General features: G+C 40.6%; 1 protein-coding gene across 1 annotated transcript in view; it reads right to left on the minus strand.

Annotated features, from left to right (window-relative positions):
- Positions 1–1432: 1432 nt before the first annotated feature.
- The window catches only part of tafa3a (TAFA chemokine like family member 3a), a 61149-nt gene continuing 50493 nt past the window's right edge, over positions 1433–12088 (minus strand). Inside the window, exons 3-5 of the mRNA XM_076141194.1 lie at positions 10165–10314; positions 9310–9434; positions 1433–2121 (exon numbers count right to left, since the gene is read on the minus strand). Of these exons, the coding sequence (XP_075997309.1) occupies positions 2110–2121; positions 9310–9434; positions 10165–10314 (287 nt within the window). The 3' untranslated portion in view covers positions 1433–2109. The remainder of the gene's footprint in view (positions 2122–9309; positions 9435–10164; positions 10315–12088) is intronic.

Genomic DNA, 12088 nt, shown 5'->3' on the forward strand with positions numbered 1-12088 from the left:
AGCCCAGAGGATCTATTGTTTGAGTAGACACTTCATTATTAATAGAATATTAGCCCACATAAAGGTGACTGACTGAAGGATTGTGTTTCCACATCAGGGGGCTGTAAAGAGCAAAGAGGTTAATTTTCTGATCTAAGGGTAGATTTCTATCATTGTTTGTAGATAGAAAAGGTTTTTCCAAGGGATTGGTTTCATATCTTCCCCCTGTTCCTTGGAGCACCGTGGTGGATTGGCTTGTCTGATTAATCTTAATGAATTATGCAAATAGGTTTTATCTCAAATGATTTAGCAATGTTTCTGTATTGTTTTATTAATGCACTTTTGAATTACTCTGTAAAATCACGTAGCCTTTCCTCAGCCGTTCGGTGTTTGTAATTCATCGCTTGCTCTTTATTAAATCCACGGTGGTCTCCGGCGAATTGCATGCAGGCATGAGAAATTAGTCATTACTGTAATTTAATGATTTCTAACCAAACAAGAGGCAACCTGTATCACTAACCATAGGAAGTCCTCTACGCTCTTCCCCTACAGCGCTGCTCCCCTGGGTCTGATCTTTGGGAACGTGTCTTCTTCATTTTTCCTTAATTAATTACATTCTGTATGAGGAGCATTCTGTGGTGAATGCACTGTTTCAATTACAGACGTAATTTGACTGAGTAAACATGAAATCCCCCATAAAGCTGTGGTTTGTTTAGACATAACCTCATAACAAGTATATTCTCTGCTTGCGACCGTGTGGATTTATGTAATTTATACTTTATGTTAAATCAGATTCAGCAAGACTTTCAAAGAATTCTTTGATTGCAATTCTTATGCTGATGTCTTGGCACAAAGGTGACAGGTATAAAGAAAATTTACATTTCAGATATGTCCCTTATTCTTACATCAGAGGAAAGTCCTCCTCTTATATACACTGCACCATGTCTCGTGTCTCTAAAGTGAAAATGTCACATACAGGAGGAATATAAACATGTCTCCAACTGTTTCCTGCCTCTTCACAGCCATACACCTCTAACCTGTTTGGCTTCTGCAGGGAGGGAAAATGAGCTGCATGTCGACATCAGTAATGACAGCCAAGGTGCATATAATGTATGTTTCAGGGTAGACAGACATGTAATTTGTCCTTGACCCCCGCAGGTTATAGGGGAAAGTCACCAGCATCACGCCGGGGCTCCCTAATCCTCCTCCACTGCATTCTTGTTCCTCTCATTGCTTGTTTCTTCACATTACTGCCTGAATCCCTCAAAAGGTTGATAATGAAATGGATCAGTTGTTTTAGCCTGAGAGCTAAACAGTGTCTCAACTGCCCCAACCGGCCCTTCTTAAGTACTACTGACCATGTAAAGAACCCAAATTTGTAAATGCAGCTGTTTCCATTTAGTTAGATTTATTGATATAATATTGACATTTAAAATCAATGTTTGTCACCAGGGTTTGAAAACAACAGATACCATTAAAACATCTCAGCAGAACTCAGCTGTGTTAAATCGCGGTGACTTGTAGTCCAATATGATTACATTTAATTTTCTGTATTTTGTTGTCATGGCATCTAACTTTGAATGCATCAGCTTTTGAAATGAAGACATAATGGCCTAAGAAAAAGCCAAAAGATTAGATAGATTCAAAAAGATGAGATTTCTTCTCTATAAGGCTAAAAGGAATGAAAATGCTTATAATCTCGTTAGATCTCCAACACAGATATGCATCAAGAGTCCTGTAGCTCTTTGTGGCAGGAAAATAACACAAAAGTTTCACGTCACATGGTTTTGTTTTAAGGGTGATTCTTTTTTTGTTCGTATTTTTTACGTTTGTAATCCACAGCCTTTTACTCAATAAATAGCTTTGAGGTCTTCTAGTCCATAGCAATAAAACTATTATACAAAGAGGAATTTGGTGGGCAGTATGGTCCAGAGACAGCTACTGTTGACGCAGGATCTAAAGTCAGACATCTTTCCCTGCTCATTTTTCCCATCCTTGAGTGGAATGTCCATGATTATTGTCCTTATTGGTCGCTGGCTTCCACCAATCCACAAAACACATCATATTCCAAATGTCCTACGGTGTTGGTCAAAGTAACGTTCCAAACAAGGGGATCCTGGAAACGCAGGACTATCGGGTGACCTGTAGATGAGAGGGAGAGAAAACAGGGTTAGGAAAGAGAATGTGCAAATGGTTGCAGAGGCATAAATTATTTCTCAAAAACCTTCCTTTGCACATTGATTAGGATGAGATCTCTGAATCTGGATACATACATACTGGATACTTGCTCCAAGGATGACGTTCATCTACAACAGGTGCATGTACATGCATGTATGGCAAGTCACAAATCATGATTCAAAACTGTTTTCTAAACCAGTCAGGGCTGATTTTAGCTCACTAATGTGTCTCACCTCTGACAGAATGGATTTACACCAGAATAGTTGTGATTGAGACCCAATAATTTCCTGTCCAATGTGGTTTTCATTGATCTTACATTTATTTCTTCACCAAATTTTGATGAGTCTGACTCCATCTTTGATTAAATGTTTATTCTACTCTGGTCCCTTCCTTTATTGTGTTTTAGCTAAATGTACCAACTGTATGTGACTGAATGGGATGTGAGCAAGTATGTCAATGCAGCTATGCCAAAATTACCCTGAGGGGGCAATAAGTTTATCCTCTGCCTTCTATCCTATGTCCTCTACGAGCATTTACACTTGAATGAATTATCGTTTTTCCTTATGTCGGTAACAGTAGATAACATATCCTGAGAGAGCTCTCACGATAATAGAAGATGTAAATGAGCTATAGTGTGACACTGGCCACTGAGAGTGAAATAAATCTCCTTATATCTATAAAGAGCTACTTAGACATTAAATACACTCAGATCCAGTTTGCCAAAAAATACTAAAATAGTAATTCAATAAGTTCCAAAGAATTGAGGATCCCGTTGACAAGCACAACAGTTTTGTCAACATGGATTAAGGTGACCTGCTGCTACCATAAATTGCTTCTATCTGCAATCAATCATTATTAACTCTGGAAAAAAACAAAACAAGCAACACCACCTTGTTTTCTGCGGTGCGGCACAAGTGACACCGGAAGACATCTGCATGTCACGAGTGTGACACATTCAAGGTGTAAATTCCCAATCGGGATATCCATCATTCATACATCTTTGGAGTAATAAAAATAGTTACACAGCAAAAGTGTGAAGACAGTGAGCAGCCAGAAGTCAGTTTTAATGCAGTCATGTCACACTCAATGACTGTCATGCAAACATGGTGGATATTATTATTCATGATGGAGTTCTGCTGGCATAAATGTTCTGAGACATCAGCATGAATATTAATCTGATAGATTGTACATGATACATTTGTGTGAGTCTCATTTTAAGCATATTCTATTAATAAAGCAGGTGAATGTTGTTCCTTGTTAGTTTGCCCTTTAAAAGTGGAACGCAAGTAACTTTTTGACTTGCCCTCCAAAGCGTGCGTGCGCGCGCACACACACACACACACACACACACACACACACACACACACACACACACACACACACACACACACACACACACAAACACACACACACACACGTTCATGTGTGAGTATTTGCCCATAACTTGTCATTCAGTGAGCAGTTGGACAGGTCTCAACAGTCTAAACAAGAAGAGACCGGGGTGAATTATTAGAATATTTTTAGATATTTTGTTCCTTTGAGCTGCAGTAGAAACACAGGCTGCTGGCTGTTTGGGGAGCCACATATTAATTTTCACTTCAGTGTGAAAAACCATGGGTGTGAATGTGGATGATGTTTGATTTTGCTGCAGTTGTTGATACAGACTCATTTACATGCATCATGGGTTACATGGAATACTCACCAAAGAAAATATGTTTTGATCACTGCACTCCACCTAGCAGTTACACAGGTGTTTGTTTTGTTTTGCTTATTTTACTGATTAGACCTCTTTTAGGCCATGTGTGTGTGTGTGTGGCCATGTACACATGCTGGACATCTTCATGACTCTCCCTGTCACCCTGTTACACCTATTAGGGCAATTTGCACCTTTTATACAAATCTTTCACACTTGTCCGCATCACTCTTGCGCAATTTCTCATTAATGGCCAATTTGGACCTGCAAATTTAGAATCAGCTGATCTAATTATGCATCTAAAGAGTTGCAGACAATGTGTTATGGAATCCAGAGAGAAAAGGACAAAAAATAGACTTTATGGAGACCTCAGCAAATTCCCATCAAAGTTCCACCCACCTTCAACCCCAAGAAAAGGTCTAATTATCGTGAAAAACTAGGAACACCTGTGTAGGTGAGCAGATCCTATAAATACAAGGACGGCTTTAAAAGAGGAAAGTCACCACACCGGGGACAGAGGGGAAGAACAAACGAGCTGAGACAGGCAACATGCACAGAACAGAAAAGCGACTGCAATATTAAAAAGATACAGAACAGAGGAAAACTATAACCTTGTGCATTTTACATGTTTGATTCCATGTGTTTTCCAACACCATTAGACACATTATCAAGCTGTCACGTTGCCCTGAAATTCAAAATTGAAAATGATTCAATTTCAGCCTCTAGTAACGTCTTAATGAGCCATAAGAAACAAATCAATCATCAATGGAATGAATTAGCTCTTTCCAGCCTCTCCACACAATAATTCTGCCATTTAACTATTAAAATATGCTTTGATGAAGCGCGTGTCTGAGAGTATAAAGTCAAAATAAATCTAATCTAGCACAGCAGTTGCTTCAGTGTCAGTGACATTAACGTGGTCGTCTCTCCTGTATCTCATCTTGTTGACGAAGTTGGCAATGTGACCTGAAGGAGGGAAATGCCAGCAGGTGATCAAAACCCGAACAGTTCAACCTCTGAGGGCCTCGGTTTTCCACAGCAAAGTTGTTTCTTTTGAGTGGTACTTTAAGGCTGGGATTACACGTGACGCAAATGCCTGTTGCACACTGTTGCTATGCAGGTGGTGGTGCATATTTTGTCAATCTGGAGCCACCAGGGCGCAATGTGAGGATAGAAACATAAAACATAATCCCTCCTCTGCACCAAAGCTGAGGAGATCAGAAACAGAAGAGGCAGCATCTCTCTCACACACACAAACACACACACAGACACACACACACACACACACACACACACACACACACACACACACACACACACACACACACACACACACACACACACACACACACACACACACACACACACACACACACACACTCTTTCTTGAGGACATGCACAAGCAATAACAGTGAATTCACACTGATTAGTTGGACATAATCACAGTGTTTGGTCAGTGGGCGAAAATTGATTATTGCTAATTTAAGCACTTTGATGCTGAGATGATCGCAGACCTTCATCACCTGCGTCACAGCATCACATGACATCTCTCCTATGCTTGGCAGTGTTAAGTCTGTGGTTGCTACGGTATTTGCTGCTTGTTATCCTATTTTGTTCATGGTGACATTTGGTTCTACGGTTAATGATTTGTATGCAACCATGCCAACTGCTGAAAGTGGGGTGTTGGGTCCTGGTATTGATCCATGTGTGGATAGTTCAGAGTGTCCCAGTGCTGTTGTGCTTTCCAATGGAAATGCATATAAATCCACTCCACCAATTAACTTGCATTATCCAACAGTTCAGTAGTTCAAGAGAGTAACAGGGTTTCAGTTTTGTCTCACAAAACTCCTTTGGACATTTTTAGAGAGAAGGACAATGCGAAGGACAATGCGAATTACACAACAGGTGATAATGGAGCACTAGCCTACCAGGCGCATGGAAAAGGTCCTTTTCATTCATCAAAATAACAGTGCAGTCGTCCATTCCCATGCAAGTCATAGTAAGAGCCCTCATACTTGATTCATTATAATATGTGATACATAAATTCCAAGCATGTTTTCATTATGTCCTAAAAAAATATCTGCAGCAGATGACGATCCATCATCAAAGCTCAACACATTGTCTATTAATGTCAGGAGCTGTCGAGGGAAAAGCCTCTGTGGTTCTTTTGCCTTCAACCCTCTGATGGATTGGAAGTGAAAAGCAGGAGCTGCTGGGGTTATAATTCTTGACATTACCAGCAGGACTATAAAACTAGCAGCTCTTGGACATGGAGAGAAAGAGGGAATGAGTGAAGTTGTCCGAGAATGGCCTGCAAGGCGTTAAGGCCTCTGATTTATTGATGTGACTTTATCATGAGGTGAGACGATGTCATCATTTTTTACCAGCAATTCCACAACTGGACATCAAAGAAGAAAGGATTTATAGCACTGTATGTGGTGTGTACTGCAGCTGTTTACACACACACACACAGGGGGAAATATGACCTGAAACTTATGTTAACTACAAATAAACCTTTTCATTCATAAATTATGCTTTCATATAATTAAATGTGTATGATGAACCCCTTTAGAGTTCCTAAAGGGCTTCACACAAAATGTGAAATGTGCAAAATATGGATGTGTGAAAGTAACTTGTGTCAGCTCCAATGTCTTCTTATGCCAGATCTTATGAGCTAGTTTTCAGAATTTGTGCATTTTTTACGACTGGAAGCCGTGGTGATGGACACACACACACACACTCACTCCACCTCTGCAATGCTACAACCAAATCAATAGATCGCCTTGTAGTTGATTCAGAAGCAGTGCAGTGTATTTTCACACCACAATTGACTCATTTAGGGACTCTATCAAGACCCCTTCCTCCAAAGGTTCTTGGTGTGGTTGGCTTGGTCCACATGAGTGTGATTACTGTGTTTAAAACTAGACCAATCCATTGTGCCAAGGGGTAAACATACCTGAGTCAAATTCAACATGACTAAACCACTTACACATAAGGCTTCATAAACAAGACTTGTAGTCTATAAATTCCCACAGAAACTTCAAATCTCCAGTTCTACAGATTCTCATGACAGGAACCATTCATCACAATGAATAGTTGATAACCCTGTTGACTTCACTTCAAATACCTGTCTGTTTGTAGTTGTAATGAATTATTCTTTCATTGTAGCATTGCTTCTCTTACTTCAGTGAAGCATTGCAGCAAACCTTCTGTCAGTACATTGCACCAATGCCACATCAGTCATCCTCAAGACCCTGATCTCCTTCAGGACCAGCTACTGTTAATTGTGCAGGTAGCCATGGCACAAACTGATGCACACACACACACCGTCCCATGCTGGCTCTCCATGGGAGGCACCAGGGCTGCGGACATCCCCCGCGGACCAGCATATCAAAAGAGTCAAAGTTCTGACGCCTTCTACTAGCCACCTGGACCCCGACTTGTCTCTGCCACTGTTTCTGCCTTCCCGTGGCTGTGCGAGAGGACATGAATTATTAACCCGGCTAAAATAAAAAGCTCTGCTTCGTCCAGGTCTCCTGTATCTATGAATTATGGAGGAGGCAGCTCAACTACAGGCGTTTGGTGAGTCAAACACTAGGCCGTGATGGATGGCTCAGGGCCCACTGTGTCACCCTCCCAGCCTCCTACCTACCATTCACTTCAGGTCTGCCACACCCTGAAACCCAGAACACGAGTCCGAATAACCTCTATTAATCTTTAAAAGTGGTTCGGTTTGAAACCTTCTTCGGCTGCTTCAGCACATCCCACTCAACAATTTGGCTTCCTGGGGGGATTTTTGTTTGTTTTTCGTTATCTGTGTTCTGCCTTCACTTGCCTTTGTTTTGCTTCTCCTTGACACTTTTGAAGTCATGAGAAGCCTGCTCTGACTTCCTAAAGGCAAGACCCAACCCAGGCCTGTTCTCTCTCACCGCTCTCACCCTCATACCCAAACCACGAGCTCTACACAAGTGAGCTTTTTCACACAGCCACAAACCATTATGTCATTTCTACAGTGTGTTGTCTCACAGCGCACACAGGTGATTTGTGATTTTCCATTCACAAAGTTGTTTCATACTTCTGCATTTCACACATTGGCCACAAACAGAGAGCAAAGAGTCTCATCATAGTTTGATCAAATCTTGACTCCCTGTTAATTAGAATAACTGACATCAGTCTTTGCTTATTAAAGCAAAAACTGATGGCAGTATTATGAAAATTAGTTCTTCAATTTTCAGTTTAGTTGACGGGAAAAATAACTTATTTATATAGTTTATCAATTTAACACTACACCTAGGAAAATATTGAAAAGATGCAATAACTGACAGAAGTATTATATATCACATTAATTTAGAAAGACATCATTCAGAAGAAATTGTGATCTGAATAATTTGTCTCAGGCCATCTACAGAAAAGCTATTTAACTAATAAAGATATTTGATTCTTGTACAAACTTAACCTTTGGGGTCTTTTCAATAATTATGTGCGCTTGTGTGAAAGGCATGATGTGGCATTGAGAAGCTAATTACTATTGAGAGTCTGTACAGAAGAGACAGTATTCAAGCCAAGACAGCACGCCGCTTTCCATTTGTACACAGAGTGCTATTGATAAATCACAGCAGACTGACGGCGGTACATAAAAGGGGTGAATTAACACGAACAAGGAGATAATTGGTCGAAATGTCTTGAATCTAAAACGTTTGAAAAAGAGCTTCAACTCTAACATGTGGAAGTGGATCAGATACAAAAAAGCATCCAGAAGTTATAAATGGAGAGATTACCATCCACCTCAATTTACGTCAAATATAATCAACCAAATACTCTCAGACATTTATGGAGAGTAGTTTTGTCAAACATTACCTGAAGTGAACTTGACACTTTCTACTGGAGTGAGACCTTCATTGAGTAAAAACCTTCAATAACATACATACAACCTCCCATTTAAATGGTGTTTACTTCTCCATCTGTCTCACGGTTAAACAGCCTCTCCATTCTCTCTGCAATACTTCCATCTGTTTCTACCTACTGAGCGCCCTGACCTGAACATTACCCCCTTCTAATGTTGATCCTTGAGTAAAAGCATAATTGTGTGTGTCTGCTTAATGTTTACATGTACACACACAACACATTCAAAATCAGACAGACTTTATAAAGCATTTATGAGATGAACTAAAAGGTAATTGTTCAATGCAATCATTTATCAGTCTTTCACTAATTCATGATAATAATTTGTGGTTGCCAGGTTGGAGTGGATCTGAATCAAATTCCATTCAATGATAACTTACTTAAATTTATGACTGCAGGTTAAATGACTTTAAATTAATGATTAATTACTGATTAATGGTGTCTTCTTAATTGTGTAAAACAAGACAATTGCTTCAATAACACCAATTAAACATAAAACTTGTGAATCCTTTCTTAAGCCTTATTTAAAAAGGACCACAGAAATGTTTGTCACCCACCTTGGTTGTCTTCACTTTGTTTCCTGTACTGCAGCTCCATCCTTTCAGATCTGGCAACACTTTACACTCCTCCCCGTCCATGCATGGGTGCATCTGGCACCACCACTTCTGTGCAACTATGGACGCTGCGAGGAAAATAAAAGCAGGATTACGTTGAGAATGGACCGCGGGCAATTATCTTTGTGGATGTGAGCGAGAGGAGCCTCCTTTGATCTCCAGCTGAACCGTCACTCCAACCCAATGTACCTTCAGGAGTGAATTACAGGGCGTTGAGCAGGTGTTATCGGTGTGAGGAGGGTGTATGTGTGTATGTAGGCCGGGTAATAAAGCGCCCAGCACAGGTTGGCACGTTAAGGTCTTAAGTTGCTCGGGGGACGCCTACAGGCCAGAGACAATGTCCCTTGACATTTCTGAAGTGAAAGGACGCCTGTCAAAATAGAGGAAGCCCCTGTCAGAGCCATTAGAGTGATAAGAGGCGACGGGGATCGATTCACCTGTAACAGAGTCCACTTTTGACATGATATTAAATGACCCGGCCTGCTTTCTTCTTCACTGCACACAAGGTCTGATACCGCCTCATGGCCAACAACAGTGAGAGGGGAGGATGAATGAATGAACCTGTGGGTGATTTGATTTTGAAGGTTAAAAATCCTTTAAAGACGCACTTCAGCAGAATCATGATCTTTTTTTTTTTTTTTTTTACAATAAACCACTTGGAGCGAAATAATGACAGAAATAAGGACTGAGCCTCAGTGACAGGTGTGACATTGCTGTGTGCCCTGTGCTACATATCTGGCTTAATCAATAGTCAGTCTCAGATCATTACCAAACAATATAATGAAATGCCTGGCATACCGTCCACACAAGATGGAGCAGCTCTTGTTGTTCCCGCCACCTGTCCAGGAAAGCAGGAGCATTTGACAGTCTGGGATCGTTCTTCGATCTTGTTCTTGTTGCAGCAGCGGTGTGCGGCAATTACCTCACAGGTTCCAGCTTTCACATGAACTGGGAAAACAAACACGGCAAGATGTTAGCTTTTGTTTATAGGCCTCGGCACAATACTGTGACGGTACATTGTGGAACTCTGTAATTATCAACCCATGTTTGTGCATTTTCTTCATTGTTTTCATTGTGAAAAGCAGAGAAATAGTGTAATCCAATCTTCCACTTGTGTGTTCATTTGTTCAAAGATGATTTAGAGGCTCAGAGGCTATCTTGGAAAACATCATACTATGATACTGAAATGCAGAGGCTGAGCTCAAAATGTCCCTTGCCATGGTAACATAATATACATAGATTTCAACTAAAGAGTTATTCTGCAAACAACCAGAGGGCCCTGCATATACCATGGGTGGTTCACATACCAGAGGTACTAGTGAATTAGCTAATGAGGTATGAGCAGAGCCAGGAGGGATGGAAAACAGTCCTTTGAGTCCCGGGAGCCGGAGGGACGGCTGTTTAATGGTATTGCAGCAGGAAGCACAGAACAGTCTATAATCAAAACTGTATGACCTTAACACAACCGTAAAGGCCATGGCTGGACTGCCTGAAGCGAACAAGAATAGTCATCTTTACTGGCAATCCAAGAAACCCTCAACTCCCTTCACATATGAGTCTCAAATGTTCATGGTAACTGTTCAATATACAGGAGACAACAAGTCATGTATTATGCATAGAGCTCCAAAGAAGCTGATTTCAAGTGTGGGTGTACAGCATTGAAAACACATTGAAAATGTTAATACGCATCACTGAGAGTAAAAGATTGCTATTTGTCTACTATGATGCCCATGAAAGCAAGTGATTAATCATTAATCTAGTAAATCTAAAGCAAGCTCCACAGAAGGTCGAGCAAGGTTCCTTTAGTCTGTTTCCAGGCCTCTGCCGAGTCCTGTGAGGGCATTTGAATAATATCTCAGTGCAGCCTTCTTTGAAACATCCACATACAATGCTATGTGAAATCCAGGTCATCCCCCCAGTTGGAGGAACCCGGGTTTGAACCCCAGCATGGTCGCTCATGTTGACATGTCCTTGAGCAAGATACTTACTGACCTTGCACCCTAACCAGAGGACAGACAGACAGATTGTCCATTGAGATATGATGAAAGTGGAACACAAAAGACAGTGAAAAATGGCTTAGTAAATATTATTAAACTGCCTACTTTTGTGAAAGACCATTACATTCCTAATTTCATTGACATCTTTTTTCATTGCCTCTTAGTCAGATAAAACATCAATACTGCTCTCTATTTTATATGCATTACTTTTCTGCATAGACTCATCACCATTCTGTGTGTGTCTGCGTATTTACACATAACAGTCAGGATTGGACGGGAGGAAAAAAAATAAGAAGCATTGGAAAACTTTTGGCATTGCTTTCAAATAAGCCTTAATTATGCCTGTAAAGATTTTCAATTTGGAACTTGACTTGAAAATAGATTGCAGTGAGCTTCCATCTTCCCATTAGTTGGCAATCCAGAAATCTCATCTACAACATTAAAAACATTTTGCTTCCAATCAATAAGGAGCTATTCACATGCCCACAAAAGGCAAGACAACAATTGCCGATCGAGTGCTTTTCACTTAACAGAAACGTATTGATGCACAAACAGGTCGGGGTCTTTGCCCTTGATGTGATTATCTTTAAGCCACAAGCACGCCCCCCTAGTCAAAGTTAATTTTCAAAGTTGGAATAGCTTGGATAAAATATTCAAACTTTCAGAAATAGCAGTGTGTGTGGAAAATAGGCAATCAGGAGAGACACCAAACAGGCACAGGCAAT

This window comes from Genypterus blacodes, unplaced genomic scaffold (assembly GCF_046128005.1).
Source record: "Genypterus blacodes isolate CSIRO-AG114 ecotype Tasmania unplaced genomic scaffold, CSIRO-AGI_Gbla_v1 ptg000017l_1, whole genome shotgun sequence".
In the NCBI taxonomy this organism is placed as follows: Eukaryota; Metazoa; Chordata; class Actinopteri; order Ophidiiformes; family Ophidiidae; genus Genypterus; species Genypterus blacodes.